The 18,900-nt window shown below is 36.9% G+C and overlaps 3 protein-coding genes across 8 annotated transcripts in view; all 3 read right to left on the bottom strand.

Moving 5' to 3' along the window:
* LOC107717563 (AN1-type zinc finger protein 5-like) overlaps nt 1-4,822 on the bottom strand; it is a 14,663-nt gene extending 9,841 nt beyond the window's left edge. The window contains exons 1-6 of one of the 4 annotated variants that reach the window (XM_016524351.1): nt 4,634-4,822; nt 2,978-3,011; nt 2,653-2,854; nt 2,425-2,512; nt 2,133-2,257; nt 968-1,075 (exon numbers count right to left, since the gene is read on the bottom strand). In XM_016524351.1, coding sequence (XP_016379837.1) covers nt 968-1,075; nt 2,133-2,257; nt 2,425-2,512; nt 2,653-2,854; nt 2,978-3,011; nt 4,634-4,737 — 661 coding nt within the window. In that variant the 5' untranslated portion in view covers nt 4,738-4,822. Of the gene's footprint in view, nt 1-967; nt 1,076-2,132; nt 2,258-2,424; nt 2,531-2,652; nt 2,855-2,977; nt 3,013-4,633 lie in introns of all 4 variants that reach the window. The other 3 variants (XM_016524349.1, XM_016524353.1, XM_016524352.1) reach the window with 3 other exon arrangements.
* An 867-nt stretch (nt 4,823-5,689) lies between these two features.
* On the bottom strand, nt 5,690-9,034 carry LOC107717561 (perilipin-3-like). The gene is made up of 7 exons (XM_016524347.1): nt 8,949-9,034; nt 8,505-8,700; nt 8,303-8,385; nt 7,989-8,220; nt 6,699-7,057; nt 6,360-6,578; nt 5,690-6,241 (listed from the first exon to the last, which is right to left on the bottom strand). Exons 1-7 carry the CDS (start codon nt 9,003-9,005, stop codon nt 6,137-6,139), a joined length of 1,251 nt encoding a protein of 416 aa, XP_016379833.1. The 5' UTR covers nt 9,006-9,034; the 3' UTR covers nt 5,690-6,136.
* A 1,089-nt stretch (nt 9,035-10,123) lies between these two features.
* The window catches only part of LOC107717560 (ral guanine nucleotide dissociation stimulator-like 1), a 29,542-nt gene continuing 20,765 nt past the window's right edge, over nt 10,124-18,900 (bottom strand). For all 3 annotated transcript variants that reach the window (XM_016524344.1, XM_016524346.1, XM_016524345.1), the window contains exons 3-18: nt 18,497-18,705; nt 17,497-17,571; nt 16,985-17,178; nt 16,744-16,868; nt 16,426-16,641; nt 15,924-16,027; nt 15,104-15,188; nt 14,697-14,786; nt 14,464-14,550; nt 14,211-14,243; nt 13,969-14,090; nt 13,803-13,892; nt 13,220-13,400; nt 12,880-13,131; nt 11,606-11,720; nt 10,124-11,498 (exon numbers count right to left, since the gene is read on the bottom strand). In XM_016524344.1, the coding sequence (XP_016379830.1) occupies nt 11,311-11,498; nt 11,606-11,720; nt 12,880-13,131; nt 13,220-13,400; nt 13,803-13,892; nt 13,969-14,090; nt 14,211-14,243; nt 14,464-14,550; nt 14,697-14,786; nt 15,104-15,188; nt 15,924-16,027; nt 16,426-16,641; nt 16,744-16,868; nt 16,985-17,178; nt 17,497-17,571; nt 18,497-18,705 (2,166 nt within the window). In that variant the 3' untranslated portion in view covers nt 10,124-11,310. The remainder of the gene's footprint in view (nt 11,499-11,605; nt 11,721-12,879; nt 13,132-13,219; nt 13,401-13,802; nt 13,893-13,968; nt 14,091-14,210; nt 14,244-14,463; nt 14,551-14,696; nt 14,787-15,103; nt 15,189-15,923; nt 16,028-16,425; nt 16,642-16,743; nt 16,869-16,984; nt 17,179-17,496; nt 17,572-18,496; nt 18,706-18,900) is intronic.

Genomic DNA, 18,900 nt, shown 5'->3' with positions numbered 1-18,900 from the left:
ACACACACACACACACACACATATATGATTCCACCCAATCAGCTTATCTTTGTAAAATGGAACAGCTTCTTAAATAACTGAATGTGCACTCTTAACTTCAGCCAATCAAGCATTATATTATGATATTATGATAATTAAGCACTATTTAATGATAGAACTAGTGATTAGAACTAAAACTTGGTAACCATGAATGAATGCATATTTGTCATTTTAACTGAACTTAGGACTGGTGGTGGTGTTTAAGATATTGTTGGTCATAGGTAATAGTAATTATTATTAAAAGATACTACTACTACTACTACTACTACCTGCTGGGTTTGCTGGGTTCATGAATATTAATCACGTTGTCAGCGTTCGCTCGAACTGATTTGCTGAAATGACGGTAATACTTCTGCTTGTTCTTAAAAGCTGAATAATTCTAAATGAACTCTGTTATTTTGACAGGAAATACAACAAATAATATGGTTTACATGTAGCGCGTCGATTCAGCGTGGTATGCAAGACTCTCGCTCTCTCTCTTTGCATGTGTGAGAAACACAGCGCTATCAGTAAAGCGACGGCGAGTCGTGCGCCTTCACACTAGTTTATGGTACGTCAAATACAGGTGCGCTGCGTGGTACATACTGCGCATCCATTGAGTACGTGACATGATCCATTGAGCGCATCCAAATAGTGCAGATCGCTTGACGGAGAGCAAAACTCTCAAGTGCTCAGTCAGCGTGTTCATCGAGTGAAAATCTGTGTTGAATGCCTCTCACACACATACTGGCGTGTAAAATCTAAGAATTTATTAGCCAATGGCTAATGTTAGACATTATTTAGTCGCCCAGAGTAAGATTTAGTCGCATATGCGAGTGATTTACTCGCAATGTAGAGGGTTGATTTTGTAAAGTTTTGAAAACTGCTCAAAGATTAGTGCGGCCCAGCCCTCATTCACAAAACAAAAAGCTTCTCCCTTGGTTCTTACCCGTGAGGCCAACTTTTTTCCTACAAGTGAAGCATCGATTCTTCTTTTTGTTCTTGTCAGGAGTCTGATCTCCGTCTGAAGAAGCCTGTGCAGCTTCCCCTACTGGCCCTGTGATTAAAGACATGGTCAGTCTTTGACAGATCATTTCTTAAACATAATGAACTTCCAAGCTTCGGAGGATACATGAGACTCCGACACTCATATCAATGATTTAATGAAAGATCAGTATTCATGTCTTCCCATAAAATGAATTGAAAGGAGGGCTTTAACTTGGATAGGGTTGTTCAAGTTTTTCATAGATTTGTTTCTTCTTTTCATATTATTATGGTGTTTCATAATTAAACATATGAACAAGATCAAATCTCAAATCTGTAAGAATCAAAACCACAGAATTATTATAATACTACATAAAACTTCTACTAACAACTGGTTTAATATTAGAATAATCTGCCAATTATTTATTTGATTTGTTGAACATTTTAGTATGTATGCAATGGTTTAATGAGCAAAAATTACAATATAAAGTGATTTTAAAAGAAAAATAAGATGAATATATTTATAAAATTAAAATTAATTTACAAAATTCTATTCAAATTGTGAACGCTGCAAAACAGTTTAAATAACCAAAGAAATGTGCTTCTAAAATGAAATTGTTTTTTTTAAAGAAACACATTAAACTGCTAATAATTATTCAATTGATATAAAAGAGGAGACCAAGAATGACCAGTGCTGTTATAGTATATTATAGTTACTATTATAGTTTATTAATTTTGATTAATTTTATTTTAGTTAAAGCTTATTTCATTTCAAGGAACAAAAGCCATTTTATGGTTTTAGTATTAACTATAATAACCCTAAGAATAATTTTGTATATTTATTTATATTTTAACACCATTTCAGCAACAATGGCTATTTTCATGGCAACATTAACAATCATTTCAATACATAATTTACAATAATATAGCATTTTCTTAAGAAGCAATCACTATACAAAAACATAGAAGTAACAACAATAGTACTGATAAAAATGATATAGAATCTTTCAATTTAGTCATTGATAAAAATTCTAAATTTCTTCCGGGAAAGACCTTTTTAAAATGTTCTTTTAGTATATTTTCTGAGTAGAATATTTTTGTACAATGTGCATATATGAGACTCAACAGACCTGTGCTTTTAGACGAGCCCCCCTCCTCTTCCTCCTCTACTTCCGCTCTGTCTGAATCAGTGGTTGCTGTGTCCTGGGAGATGCTCATAGCCGTCATCTGCTGGGTTACCGGGCTGGGCGAACTACTGCATAAACACAATCCAACCAAATACAGGGGTTATTTGTTATAATTCCTTGCTATAGCATCATAAGCAGCTTGTGCTCATTAAGAGATTACCACTGAGCAACAGACTGTTTTGCACTTGTACCAATATAAGCATGAACGGTCTCAGATTTATAAAGGACTTCTTACCTAGACGTGCGTTCTTCAGGTGGGGTAACGGCTTCTGTAGTGGGTACAGGGATGGACTCCACTGTTACTGCAACTGCACCTGGGGAACCTACAGGAGATGTGGCAGCTGGAAGAAATGGAGGAACCTAACAATGAACTCTGCTTAACCTCAAAACTGAGTGAACACTTTTGATTCCTAATACAATAGGTGCATGTGACGACATGTAAATCAATCTCCCAGTATCCTACCTTTCTCACCTGGGGGACTGTTTCGTCCCCCTCCTTGTTGTCTCTGCAGATGTTCCTTGTAGCAGACAGAGCACATTCCATTGGTGCGAGGATTACCATAGAAACCACATCCCATAGTGCAAAGCATTGGCACCTGCGTCTGATTTGTCTCCTGAGCCATGCTGTTTGAGAAGGGGGGTAAGGGGGACGGGAGAGGGCGATCCTAGAATTCGGGTTTAAGAATTAGTATTTCATAAGCATATTTATCATGAAGTGGTAGAATAGGCCTGATATATAGAAGGAAAATAATATCAAAAAAATTTTTAAATTGGCAATAGTTACTCACCGTGATGTCATTCCTGACCCATATGACTTTTTTTTCTATGAAACAGAAAAATTAACTTCACATAGATCTTTTCCATAAAACCTTGTATCCATTGACAATCAAGCTCCAAAAAAAGGCCTATAAAAGCACCATAAACGTAATACAACTCGTGTGCTAAAATTACAAGTCTTCTGAAACCACATGATAGCTTTGTGTGAATACAGCATGAGTCATATTAGACATTTGTGGTGCTTTTTTGTCCTTTCTGTGGCTTGACAGCCCATGGTCACTGTGAACTGTTGTTGTATGGAAAATATTAATGTGAAGATGTGAAAACTATACTTGTGCTCCTTGGAAGAAATAAACAGCATACAGGTTTGGAATAACATGAGGGTGAATAAGCAATAACACAATTTTCATTGTTGAGCAAAACTATTTGGTTCCACTGTCCTACAAAAATGAGTACTGAGCAATATTAATAAGCAATATGCAACTGCTATAGAGTTAGGGTTTGGTTTAGGGTTAGTTGCTTATAATTAGCAATGATTTATAGCTTGTCGTTGTTGAATAATACAGAACATAAAGAGCTTTAAAAAAATAATTGCATATTAAATCGCAATCGCAATATTGGTAAAAAAAAAATCGCAATTAGATTATTTTCCAAAATCGTTCAGCCCTAGGCATAATTTAAAGTTAGTACTATAGGTGTAACAAGGACACTTTAAAATGAAGTGTTACCAACTAAAACACATTAAATACTATAAAAGTAATAATTGCTGGCTCATAACACATGCCAAACATTGTTAACATGAAACTAAACGCATCAAATTTTATATCTTTTGTGCTCTTGACTTTGCTGAAAAGTTTTGAAAATAATACCCATTTTATGTTGTTTATTTACTCTTGACATGGCTACATAAAATAAAATATTTTTTTAGAAAGTGAGAAGTTAAGACAAAGTTTATCAATGAAACTGGTGAAAATGTTTAATGTTGTTGAATTCCCATTACAGTGAGCAAAACCCAACTTTAACCCCTTTGACTTATTTGTTGGTGACCCTGCTACAGGCTGGCAATATGCTGCACGAAAACAAAAGTTCCTTTGTTTGTTCGCGTTTTATTTCCCAAACAAGCAAAGAATGATACAGGTTACTGAAACCTAAACGGCATACTGATCAAATGACGATTTACAATCCGACAACAGTTGCGCTTCAATTCGAATAAATTACAGCGAGTAAGTGTTTAATGTTGAAATAGTAATTTACCTTAACTATCTGAAAGGCAGATTACCAAGCAAACGGTGAATAAACAAGGTTATTTTGGAGCATGTCCAGGAAAAATCAGCTGAGAGCGGCTCCGCAATTAGAAAAAAACATTTTGTCTTTGACCCGAGGACCGCGACAAACAACAAATCGACTTGGTGTCAGCGTCAAAGCGACATCGAAAGCGAATATTTTCCTTCGAAAGTAGTTCATATTACGCACAGATGACCGCGTTAAAATCGCTGACCAGATGAAAGTCATTTTGTTTGCGATACTCAACTAGCCAGGCTAACGCGCTAGCTCTGCTAACGGCTAGTTGACGTGATTGCACGCACACAAAACGGACAGCTGGGATCTCGAGACCGTCCCACGGACACTTGCGGTGGCTTAAAACCCCCGCTAGCTGGAATATTTACCCGTATTTCCGTGTGATTGAGGAGAAATCGACGACCTTGATCCACAGAAATCTGACAGAGTAGGTTCCTGCTATGCGCGTGCGGCCTGCTCCTCTCAACGTCATCCGAAACAACGGGCGTGACGTCACAATTTTTCGGCCATCATCATCGAAACCTCATCACACTTCCTCCAGTCCAGTCCACACCAGCAATGCTGCCAAGTATTTATATAACATGCAGTTTATTTGGTTGGAAAAAGTAATTTGGGTGAAAATGCAGATATATTAGGGAAGGCAAAATGGTCATGTGCAATTTATTGGAATGTGTGTGCTTTCATTTTCAAGTTCAGTGTCAAAGCTTCCTATTTCAGCTCCATTCTCTGTGAATTATTCATTTAGCTGCATCCACATGTAGTGTTATTTTTGCTTGTTCCACTTCTCTCTCTTCAGAACATCGGATAGAGTTGAAAATTCTTGTTTCAGTTTGTTCTTTTTTTACAGAGGGAATCTCTTTTATCACTCCATAAATCAGAAAATGCTGTCAGCAGCAAGAATAAAAAATACCTTTTGATGTTTTAAGGAATAAAATGTTACATAAATCACAGTGAATGATATATAAACAAATCCCTCAGTAAAAACCTTCACAATATAGAGAGGAATAAAAGTTTTGGTGAAGTCGAGATTTCAGTGAATGAGAAAAGAACTCATTTTGATAAAACAGCCTTTGAATATATGTATCATAATTGAAATGTACAGCTGTAAATAGATGAAATGTTAAAATAAATAAATAAATAAATAATCACTTAAATGTGTATTTTAAATGTTTTCTTTCCAGTAGTCTTAAAGAAGACATGTTATGGAGGCGAAATAGCCAAAAACCACAAAAATGACCAGTTTATGAAAAAAACAATGTGTCTTGCCTTAGACCCAAGAGTAGAGCAGAGACTTCTGTGATATTGCATACATATTCTTAAATATGCTGAAATGGTTCATTATAAAATATGACCTCTCTTTAGAATCCTTAATTTGTGCCCAGGAAGCAAAAACAAATGGTTACAAAAGAAATGCTTTCTTAGAATTTTTTTTTTGTTCCATTGATCCATTTATTTTGCATTACAGAAAAATTAACATATCTATTTTGCAAGAGTTATAAAATGAAAATCATGAATTACAAAACCAGTGAAGTATGCATAGTTTGCTTTTATTCAGAAAGTACATGTATTCAGTATTTAAGTAGGCTACCAGAAACTTTTGAATGCTACACAGCAGTATATCACCCACAGAAACTTGCATACTCTACCTGGTAGTGGTTTCAATGCTTGGTTTAGAATACTGACATTGATGAAATGATAATTTGCCATTTTATGTTCATTATACTGTAATATAAACAATCTAGTGTGAGTCTAAAGACTCCAGTTAACACTAGTTAAATTTTTTTTAAATGGCAATAGTTACAAGACACAACCATTTGGACCATATATTAACCTACTGCATCAAAACATCAGTTTTAAATTGTACAGCATTTTCAATCGCCTTTCTCTGTTATCCGAGGCGCAAAAGGCCCAACCAGCCAATTGAGAGGAGTGTTATTGAGAAGGTACTCCACGACTCCATCCAGTGACTGTCGTACCTGTTAAAGGATGAAAATATACATTAAACTTTCTAAATTCTACATACATTTTTAGAATCGAATAACAGATCTCAACAACTGCTATGTACAAAACTGCATACACCCAGATTGATTATACCTGGCCGATCTGCTGCCGTGTCTGCTCTAAGAGCATGGGTGTGAGTGTTTTGGTGCTGCTCAGTGATGCCTGGAGTTCTCCAGCTGTATGTCGAGCATTCAGAAGCTGTTCCTGCACAGTGCCTGGAAGACCCTGTACACTGGACACAACCCCTGAACATGCCACCTTCAGCTGATCACTCAAACCCCGTACCATCGACAGGGCTCTCGACTCCAGCTCCTATGAGGAGGCATCCACATATACACATTGAGAATGTGTCTGATAGACAGTCTGCAGTAAGACATATGAATATTCATAGACATATATTGTACTGCATTCCAAGTAAAATACAAACTGTACCTCTTCCTTGTCTTTTGCTGTATCCACCTCTGTCTCAGCTGTTACATTCTCCTGCAGTTCTTTGGGCTGCCCTTCCTTCCATTCTTTCCATCTCTGCAGTAACTGCTCCGGAGCGCCTCCTAGCTGCTGGTTGGCACTGGCCAAGGTAACCCGGGCACTTTCCAGCAGGTCCATAGTGCTGGTCATTTGAGTCACAGCTGCATGCGTAGTGTCTCTGCCTTTGCGGGCCCTAATGAGAGACTGCTCAAGCGCCCTCTCCCGAACTCTGGCAGACAGTTTACCCAGGCGGACAAAATAGCTGGGTCTAGTAGTTACTATGAATCCTTCCTCCTCACCTGGTCTTGGTTCAGCCAGTGCAGCTGTAGGCAGAAACACAACACTGGTGGTGTCAACATCTTACATTCATACATATCAAAAGTTTGAGGTCATTAAAATATTTTAATGTTTTTCAAAAATCTCTTATGCTCACCAAGGCTACATTTATTTGATCAAAAATACAACAAAAATAGTAATATTGTGAAATAATATTACAATTTAAAATACCAGTTTTCTATTTGAATATCTTTGAAAATGTAATTTATTTATGTGATTGCAAAGCAGTAGTTATTACTTCAGTCTGCAGTGTCACATGATCATTCCAATATGCTGATTTGATGCTCAAAAAACATTTCTTCATAGCATCACATTGTCAAAATTATAAATTTTGAAAACATTTATGCTGCTTAATATTTTTGTGGAAACCATTATACAAGTTCAAAAGAACAGCATTTATTTGAAATAGATTTTTTTCAATGTAAATGTATTTACTGTCACCTTTGAACAGTTTAATGCATGCTTTCTGAATATAAATATATTTTAAAAAATTGCTGACTCCAAACTTTTGAACAGTATTGTATATACATATAATAAAATACATAATTATAAATGTAAATATACATGAAATAAAGTGTTTTATTGTATGAAACATTTTGAGATTCAGGACAGTGTGTTATTTATTTTATTTCTGGGTAACAAAGCAATAGTGGGACTTGAAAGTGACATGTTTTCTTAACACTGCATTCCCTATTGCTTCATTTCGGCTGTTGCCAGAACTGAAACAAAAAAGTCTTTCCAACAGGAATGTGCTCTTCGCCCTTTCGTTGTGATAATGTGTATTTAAACCCAAGGCTAATTTCAGAAACATTTTTGGATTGTTTTAGCCAATTTTACATTTAACTTGAATAATTCTAATTTTTAAAAAAATTATGTTAAATAATTAAATTGCCGGGTCTAAAGTGCAACTACACTCACCAAGCTCCTTTTCACTGATTGGAAGGTTCTGATCCACCCAGTCTTCAGATTGGGTGAGGGCCTTATCTACACCATTACTGACCATCTGGCCTACACGGGTCCCCATGACAGTGTTTATGCCACCAGTCACAGCCATACGTGTCTTTTCCACACCACCCAGCACAGCCCCCACCACAGCATCCTTTGCTCCTGTTACTGACTGGTACACCATGCCCACTGTGTCGGATACCAGCTGCAATGGAGATACAACGCTGATTCATATAGCAATTAAGGTGCTACAAGTTGCACGCAGAACAAGTCAGTCTAGACTTTACCTTGTCTGCTGGTTGATGTAAAATTGGAAGGTTTTCTTCTACCTTCTCCAGCCCTTTAATGGCATATTCATTTACCACTGCAACTACACAAGAGAAAGAACACAAAAACAACTGTTGTTATTTGAAAACCAGTAGGAACAACACCACAAATAAAAGACAAGGCGTAAAAGATACAAACTACATCTAAGACTGAGATCCTTACTCTGAGGTTCCAGTCGGTCTAGTATGGGTTTGGAACCTGTTGAAGCAGCAGCGCCCAGCATGCGCACCCCACTCTCTGCAACCTCCATTACTCCTTTCAGGAGCGGCACGCTGTCTTTAGTAGAGCTGTAGGCATTATACACCGCACCACAAGCTGAACTCACCAGCGGCAGGTTGCTCACTCGGGATACCACACTCTGAAACACAAATGTTAAAGTTTGTTGCTGTTTATTCTCAGTTTTAATGTAGAATGAACTTCATTTATGAAACAGAGAAGAACGAATTCCTGAAGTGTTCGTAAAACCATTTTTACACAGATTGATGCGCTAAATTACATGTGTCACTTTATGCAAGAATGGTTTCATTATGACTTAAACATTCAGTGTTTCATAGTGACTTCTGTCGTGAAACTGTCTGTAGGTGAGTCATGAAGCGTGTGACTAACCTGTTGTTCCTGTGATGCCTCTGTGTCCTTCTCTGCTGTCTTCCCGTTATCTGCCATTCTGTGGAAGATGTTGTGACATTAATCAGAAAAACGGAACCATTTACTTCTCAGGTAATCACAGCCAGTCTAGATCCATCTCATAAACACAAACACAGGGGATAGTACACCAAAAAATGAGAATTCTGTTATCATTTCCTCACCCTAATGTTGTCCCAAACCTGTATGAATTTCTTTCTTATGGTGGTAACGAAACAGTTGATGGTAGCCATTGACTTCCTTTTATTATAGAAATCAATGGCTACCGTCAATGTTTGGTTACCAACATTCTTCAAAATATCTTTTGTGCTCAAAAGAAGAAAGAAACTCATACAGGTTTGGAACAGCGTGAGGGTAAGCAAATGATGGCAGACTTTACATTTTTGGGTGAACTATGCCTACCTTTAAAACTAACATGCAGCCTGGTCAGAAATAAATCAAATGAGAAAATGATGAAAGAATACTAAACTATAGAAAAATATTCCTTTAACTCCAGTCCTAACCCTACAATCTAATTGGTCAGTTGATGTTGCTTCAGGACCAAGAATGAACATGTAGTAAAAAAGAACAACAGTTTATTAAGTATAATAATATAATTAATAATATAATATAATATCATAAATTCATATTGTGAAATAACTACTGATATAATTAATAACTAATATGATGTCATAATAAGTAGGCTATATTTATAATAATAAAACGTCTATCTTTAAGCCCAGGAAGATAACTTTTACACGTTATGTGAGTAATATAAATATTGTAATCTAGTAATGAGAAATGAAGGAAAGGTAAAGGCGTGTCCTCTCAACCTCCCTTTAGACAGGCAAACAAGGAGGTCCCTCCATGTCAATGGTGTTTACAACTCTGATGACTGACAACCAAACAAGATAAGATATGGAATCTCATGAAGATTTGAAATCAGTTGTAAAAAAAAGCTGCCTCTTCAGTTCTGCTAATCATGAGATAATAGTGACGAGTAATGCAGTGGTGACGTGTACATTTGTCAAAGCATCCACCGTGAGTACTGACTTGAGTAATCTGTGTGTGGAATGTTATTTTAGTATTAACTTAATTATGTACTTTTTTAAAATTAGTTTTTATTAGTATTTTGAAATGAACTTTTTTCTATTTTCCAGAATGCTCACTTTACAATCACACACTCATATTTCACAGCTCTTTTTACATGTTCTCTTTTAGTTAACAAAATCTTTTTAAAACTTCCAAAATCCTTTTTTCATAGATATCGTGGCTACTTCTTCATCTCTTACAAAAACATACGTATAAAAAAGAAACAAAAAGAAAAGTATCTCATTAATATAGTGATGCTTGAAGACAGAAGAGAGGAAAGCTACAAAAAGTGGACCAAGTGCTCTTTTTAGTACACACCTATTGACTCCGCCCACTCTATAGCAAGTGCACTTTCATAGAGGAAGGCAGCTCAATCCAGGTTTCCTAATAGAAACCCATCCTATTGGTGCTGTGTGACCACATCTTAAAGACACAACATGGATCCAATTGTGAAAGGAAATACCACAGACTTGATAAAACCAAGCAGGAACCAATCAGAATGCATATTTTCTGCATTCGTCACACAGCTCACAATATAAGAAACACAGAAATACAGAGATAAAATGCTTAGAATAGGCAGAAAAAATAACTTCATACACCTTGTTTCATCGTAGATACCTACCGTTTGTGATATCTAAAGGAAACGGTTGTTCTTTTCTCCATTTTGCACTTAAAGATGGAAAGTAAATGTAATTCTATGGATTCTTAGTGAGCCAATCTAAGCACTTTAAGTCTAGGGATACAATCCACACAAGTGGAAAGGAGAAGGACACGTTGATGACGGCATCACAGCTACTGCAGTTCATCTTCAATACTGACGCAAGAGTTCCATCATTACCGTTGATAAAGGCAACATGGTTGTCGTTTAACTTCTCTTCCCACAGCTTCTTTCGTTCCCCTCTTTCTCTCTGAGGAAGTCATGTAGGCCTCTTGGCTGGGAAGAGATGTGCTGTTATGCAAATACTGATGAGGAGCAGGAGACTTTCCTGCACTTGTGCAAAATATCCAGCAAAAGGGAGGATGGGATGTGTCTTTTGTGGGCCAGGTGGGGAGGTGGAGGCACATGCTACTATTAACATAAGCCTTTAATTTCAAAAGGCAGCATGGAAGAACATGAGATGTCTAAATTAGTTCTGAAATGTTTCTGAAGTCAATAAACGCCCCTTGAAATAGTCCATAAAGGCCATTTAGTCTAGTACTCCACCTGCTGTAGTCTTTTTACAAAGCCTGTTCTGGTCCAAAAAAAGGTCAGAGGTCACAGTGTGACCTTGCTGAGTCTGAGGGACAGACTGGAGCGTTGCTGTGTGCGCGGTAGTGTGGAGCTGCAACGACTGCGCAGCTGAACCGGCCTCCCCTCAGAACCACGCAGACGCAATAGGAAGTCAAAGTTCGCAGATGTGCTCATGGCGTAAAACACGTTGGCGTTGTCGGGGATGACCAATTCTGGAGAAAGAGGGAAAAAAGGTTGCGAATGTGACGATGGCATTCCACCATAACAAACCTAAACAACATTTCATAATGTGCCAGATACACAAGTTTTAATGTCGTACCTCTCTCCTCAGAGATGACCTGCACCAGCTCGTAGTCAGCGGCCTGCTCACCCTCCAGGTTGTGTTTGGCCATGGCTCGAGAGATCACAGCTGGAGTTTTGTCCTGACTGGTCAGCTGCGTGGAGAAACAATGATGCATTTTACATCAGAAAGTCTCCTCTCTCTTAATTTAGTGCTATTAGAACAGGGATTTTAAAGCTTTTTCCAAAAACCTCTAAATATGATGATCCTCTGAAAAATTTTGTATACTGTTCTTCTGCACATTTTTATACTGTTTGAGAACAATAAAAATAAATATTTAAATAATTGGCTGTTATATTGTCATTGTACTAAAGCCAAATTAAATCACTAAAATGGAATCTGGAAATATTTATATAATTATTTATAATATTTCTATTTATTTAATATATTATATAACATATAATAATAATATGTTGGATGTATAAACCTGATGAGAAACATTTTCAAATTCAATAATAATAATGGTGATGATTTTTTATTAAGTACTGAATTTAAATCATTTCTACAGTACTCTGAACTTATGTACATTGCAAGGAAGGAGAGATGAACACCTTATGAATGAGATGAACACTATACCACAAAATTATAAGAAGTTTTGCTTTTATTTCTTTCTGGTAAAATCTGTGGCTGTCAATAGAATAAAATAAATCACAATTTATCATGATATTTGACCAGTCCCCACACCACAGTTTTAAATCAAATGTATTAATTATTTTTACAGGCATGTCTGCCTGATTTGAAACACATATTAGTTACACTAAATAACAATAATAATTAGCATTTTTAAATAACATTTAATATAAGACAACTCTTAAACTGAAAAGTGGGTTTGGATGTATTATTTTGGTATCACTGAGATACTGTTATAGTTTTTTTATTATCAGAATTTATTATTTTATTTTCCATTTTAATTTTAGTTAAAGTTTTAGTAATTTTGTTGTGTGTTTTGTCCTTTTTTTGTAGTTTGTAATATATATTAATTTTTATTTCAGTTTTCGTGAGAAATGAGAAATGATGGCAACTTGGTGAAATTAAATTTATTTCAGCTAACGTTTATATTATTTCAAGTAAAGAGAATGTTTTTTTATGGTTTTAGTTTACTAATAACCGTTGCAGGTAGTCTATCAGTAACTAATCATAATATTTGACCAATATACTGCATTAACAATGGGCCAATATACTTGTATGGATATGCAAGAATAGATTGTGCACACTGATAAAAGTAGATTAATAATATTTAATTCCTCACTAACCATGATACTCTTGTAGAGGTTTCCGTTTCCCTGTTCAAGGCTTACGCGGATGATGCACGCATCCTGAGCTTGTGTGTTATAGGCAGGAGGAAATCCAGGTGATGTGGGGGACATGGGCAGCAACGAGATCGAGCGCCGATGCATGCAAGGGGGCCCAGGCAGGGTCGGGGAGGCCAGAGATATGGAAGCGCTGGCTGTAGAAGAGGAGGTGTCCATGGAGTGCAATGAGGTGCAGGAGGAAGAATCGGACAGCTACGGTAACCAAACAGATGTGTATTTAATACATTATTTTAATACAATAGTATATCAATAATTTGGTCATGAATTAAGATGTTTGTACCTTCTTCAGATGAGTGTCTATAGAATGTGTGGGTGTCATGCCTTCACTCTCTGAAGGACTTGAGTCACTGGAAGACACACTGACAGAGTCCATGCTCTCCCCAGAGCTGCCAGTAGGAGGCGATCGAGGACTCTCTCTTACAGGAGAGCTTGTGTTCGTGGCGTCTATTCCTAAGAAGAGTCTAGTGAGGTTGGAAGGACAAAAACAGACATTAAATAAATTATTAGAATTTGTCATCCTCTTTGAATATGCAATATAATTCAAAAGTTTGGGGTCGGTACGATTGTGCTCTAAAATGCAGTAAAAACTGTAAAATTGTGAAATATTATTTACATTTTCTGTTTTCTATTTTCATATATTTTTAAATAACTATATTTTAATATTTTATTCCTGTGATGGCAAAATGTAAATTTTTAAACACATTTATGTACTTAATTTTAATTTAACTTTTATTAGCATAAATTACGTCAAAGTTCACAGACATGGACTATTGAGTCACAGATCTGTAATTTTGATTTAATGGGGTCCTAAGAATAAAATATGATCAATTTAGGCATCAAGATTTTGGTTTTAGGTCACTCACAGGCTTAATCTCTTCACCATACTCTTGCGGGGTTTCGGTGACGTTGGGCTGTTGTCTCCCAATCCTTCGACTTCACAAGACAGCGCATAGCTGCAAGAAATATTATCTTTGAGACTTACACAATATTCAGATGAAAAAAGGCATGTAAAGGGAAAAATGTGTGTACCTCTCCTCCTCGGAGTACTGCGGCTGACTTTTAAACCAGCGCAGAAATGCGGGATCAGGGGTCAGACAGTAACTATTGCACGCAGACTGCAGGAGCTTAATCTGAGCGATCACTTCAAACTCCTGCAAAGAGAGATTTTATTCAACATTGCCACAGATCTGAATGCCTATAGTAATGAATAAGAGATTCAACAGATGTTTTGACTATAATAAAAACCAAATAATAAGGAATGTTGTACTTACTCTGCGCCGCTTTTCGAAATTGATCAGTCCTCCCTGTGAAGCACAGAAATAGACTTAAGCCCAGATTCTCCTCATCATTTTACTCATGAAAGTTTTGATTAAAGTTCTTGGGAATCCAAAAGAAGGTCAAATAAACCTTGGTAATGAAAACCTCAACGGTCTGGGAATGTTAGGTTAGTAATAACAGAGATAATTCTTTATGAGGCTTTCGTTTAGTCTGGAAATGTGTGGTTGGATGTGCAGCTTGACTTACCTCCACTTGGTCAGGCAGTGCTGTATCAAGCATGGTCAAATCTGTGAGAAATGTACCCAGGTATGGAATCGTCCCCTGCATGGCACCCTGGAGACAAAAGGTTAGATATATTTTTGTTAGCTTTAAGCTAACATGACACGTTTTAAACACAAAATTAACTCTTGTTCTGTTATCAGTATATACTGACACTACATTTTTTTGTGTTGTTGTTGTTTTGTTTTTTACAAACTCACCATCTCTTTCTGTAACTGCAGTCTCTTGTGGGATCTTTTCTGGTGATCTTTGGCACAGCTGTCCAGACTGGCAAATTTTGAGGTGCCCTCCTGTGAAGATCAGAGAGATATCATTAGTTTTTCGCAGGCACAGGAGGAATTGGCAGAATTGTCTCCATTATCTGTTGGAAAACTAACTGTGGAGTTGAAACTACTACACACTTATTGTACCTGAAAGCATCATCAAATTAGCCTAAAATGTAATAAACACATTTTCAAAATACAAACACAACAGGCAAAAGATTTAATTTATTTATTATAATTTTTGATTTTACTTGGGCCTAGTTATTAGTGAAAGCTCATTTAAATGCCTCTGTGCAAAGAAAACACAACAGAACTGAAAAAGAGAGACGTGTGCATGAGCTCACCCTCATTAGCAGTTCTCTGCTTGTAAGGTAATTGTTCTGGTCAGAGAAAATATCGGAAAGCTCTTCAAACATCTGCATGCTATCTCTAAAGTTGCAGAGTGAAACAAAAACAATCTCAGAGCATGTCATTCTTGATATCATATCAAAAATCATTACAGAATACATAACCATTCAAAAGTTTGACTTTTATGTTTGTCAAAGGTAACATTTATTTGACAAAAATACAGTGACAACAGTAATATTGTGAAAGATTATTACAATGTTAGAATAACTCTTTCCTATTTTAATATATATTAATATGTATATATTCAAATGTAGTTTATTCCTGTGATGGCAAAGCTGATTTTTTTTAGCAGCTATTACTCCAGTGTCACATGATCCCTCAGAAATCATTTTAATATGCTGATTTGGTACTCAATAACATTTCTTATTATTATCACTTGAAAATGATTGTGCAGCTTAATGAAGTGTGGAAACTGTGATGCAGCGTCTTTTTTAGGATGCTTTGATAGAACATAAAACTTGTGGAACAGCATTTATTTAAAATACAAATATTTTGTAACATTTTAAATGTTTTTCCTGTCATTTTTGATCAGTGGAATGCATCCTTGCTGAATAAAAGTGTACATTTCAAATAAATAAATAAATAATAGTGATCCCAAACTTTTGAATGGCATTCATTTAGAGACTTCATTAGGAATCATAACATAACAGGTAAACATAACCAATGTTATTGAAAGGATTTGAATAATTTCACCAGTCTATATACTTTTTAGAAATCAAGAAATTACTGACAAGCTTGTTTATTGACAGAACTTACTTGGAAACGGAGGACCACACTCTCTTCAGTCTGTAGATGGGGTTGGACTGCAGCGCTGATACTATGGCTCTCAGAGATGAGAAGTTCTTACGAATGCGACACTCCTGAGAACATGTTAATCCATGTTTATACATTTTCATTTACAAATGGTCCTAATGAGACTTTATCAGAAATCCTTTGGGAGGTTGAAAGTCATTATTATGTCTACTTTGGTTTATCTAGATCTCATCTAAAACAGTTATGTCTAACAAAGAAATAGATTAGGTGTCAGTCTTTACCCAAATGCACCAAGACCAGTAAATGCCTTTTGAAAAACTATATTCCAGATCAACGTCAGGCTTTATCTTTATCTAAAGTATTGCTAGAAAAATCACACAACACTAAAGCGCTGCAGATTGATCTAGCTCGAATGAGCCTGAGGTGGACAGGTTTAAACGTGAGCAAAACATAAGTCATACTGGGAGGTGTGACCGTGCAAATGTGTGTGTGTTGGGTTATGCACCTGTGCAACGTCGATCCAGCGCTGGATGATGCGAGCACGCAAATGCGGGCGTATCTGCCGCTGCCGGAGGATGGTGCTGAGCACGCACGCCGTTACTGCATTAAACTGAGTGATGGTGGCACGGATGGTGGGCGCGCTCTGTTTGCCGTCCTTTTTATCACGCTGAGACCAGATAGCACCCAAACAGTGATGAGGAACCACCTTCTTAAACAACAGCTGTGGAAAGAAGGAAATATTTCATAGCTTGAGCCAAAGAAAGTACAAAATAATATTTCATGTTCCCTTAGTACTGATTTAATCTAGGTTTCTCTCTCTCACCGCATCCATATAAGTCAGCTGCTCTGCTACAAGGTCAACCTTGAAGGAGAAGAAGTCCTCCTGCAAATCGATTTCCACTTCCTCATCTTCCCCAATGCAGAAAGGGTTGGTGTACTGAAAGCCTCCTGCAACAAACGGACAGCAGATGTTTTTGTAAGCACAGGAAGACAGAACAAACATGAATAGGCAAGAAGTTAGATAGGATGGATAAAATTATTAACAGTAACCGGATATGACTTCCCTTCAGTCTCATTCTCTAGGCTGGCCTGGACACGCAATTGTTCTAGCAGACTTTGAGCCCGGCGCATTGGCTCTGAGCCTGGCATGGCCTTCCGCAGGAAACCCAGCACACGATGCAAGCTCGGATATGATGGAGGTTCCTGGAAGTCCTCTGGACACTGATCCAACCAGCCTCTTAGAATAGAGGCCAAAGCACTGAAAAAAATAATAATAACACATAGATGTTTGTATAAACCAGAGAAAACCAGATGGCGCAAACTAGTGAGGGAATCTCTCATAGTATAATTCAGCTGCAATGCTGTGATTCATGCAGCAACCAAGCACCATCATTCATCAGATCCCTTTTATTTCTAATTGCTTCTAAACTCACACACACGCATGCATGCACACAATATCACAGTGTTTGACCTCTATTTTTAAGCTTCCATGGAAATGAAACAACAAACACGAGAGCTGCTAGGAAGTCACTGCAGATACAGCGGCACAGATAACCACGATGATGAGGGAACTCACGTTCTCACAGCAACTCTGCTCTCTCCAGTCCGACACTGGTTACGCTCCCCCTCACAATCCTCAAAACTACCATACCTGAGAACGAAGAGAGAAACCAACCTGTGAGCATTCTGACAAATGGTAAAGGCAGTAACCACTGAACAAGGACCGCAAAAAAAGTTATAAAATGGTCATATTATTTTTAATTACTATTTTTTATTACTTAATCTTTCCTACGTAGTCCACTTTTAATTAGTAAAGATTTTTAAATATCCAAAACACAATCTATTTTTTATTTTAAAACAACAAAATAATAATGAAAAACAAACAATATAAAACATAAAACATTTTGTAATAAAATAATACGTTGATGCATTTAAACTGGGAAGTATATTGCACAGATCCAGGGTTCCCACATTTTCAGATAAATAAATTATGATTTTTCCATAAAAAATATAATATATCAGGTATGAAAATGAAAATAAAACTATGTATTTAGATGTATTTAAACTGCAAGGTGTAATGCATAGATCCGGGTTTCCCACATTATCAGATAAATAAATTACCATGATTTTTCCAGTCACTTGTGATGTCTAGATATGGATTTTTAAAAGGCAGTTTCTAAAGATTGCCTTTACAAAAAGCAATATCTAGTGAAAGAAATACTTGAGAAGTGAACATAACTAGAAAAAAATTATATTGACCATAGACACTTCCATGACCTTTTATTCATTTCCATGAATTTTCCAGGCCTGGAAATCAGACTTTAAAAAATTACCTGGTACTGTGTGTTCCCTGTAGATCTAATATTTTGACACACATCCAATTTTTTGTTTAACCTGTTTACATTAACGCAACTTAACCGACTGTGTTTACATTAAAACCTTGAATACCAGATGGGCATTTGTCACTAAGCATACATGCAAACATGAACATTCAAAACAGCCCATCAGAATGCACGCAGGTTTCACCTGACATTTATGATGTGTGCAATCAAAAACAAGCACACAAGAGTACACACCTGTCCAGCAGCAACTCCAGTACATTCTGTGTAGTAGCAAAGGCCCTGTATGTGGAGAGGAAGATGCTGGTGTAGGTCAGGTCATTATCACCGAACGCTGTGAGGAGTGTCTCTACCAAACGTTCCAGTGTCCCCGCCCGGATACTTCTGATCTTACACGTCTCCAACTGGCTGACTGTGTGACCTGGGGGCAAGCGGTCGCCCTCCGCCTGAGAGAGCAAAGGAGAAGGAGAGGAAAATACTTTGAGGTCAATTCTAAAGCATGCACTCAAGTATCATGTAGTAGAGAAACAGAGAGAAAATCAGAAATAAACAAGGGAAGAAAAAGAACAAGACATTGGTAGTGCAAGCACGCTACAACAGGAAACTCTACAATCTGCTTTTAATCAGAGCAACCCTCCTCC

This window comes from Sinocyclocheilus rhinocerous, unplaced genomic scaffold (genome assembly GCF_001515625.1).
Source record: "Sinocyclocheilus rhinocerous isolate Xijiao unplaced genomic scaffold, SAMN03320098_v1.1 scaffold813, whole genome shotgun sequence".
NCBI classification, from domain to species: Eukaryota; Metazoa; Chordata; class Actinopteri; order Cypriniformes; family Cyprinidae; genus Sinocyclocheilus; species Sinocyclocheilus rhinocerous.
This window is presented reverse-complemented; position numbering and strand designations above follow the sequence as displayed.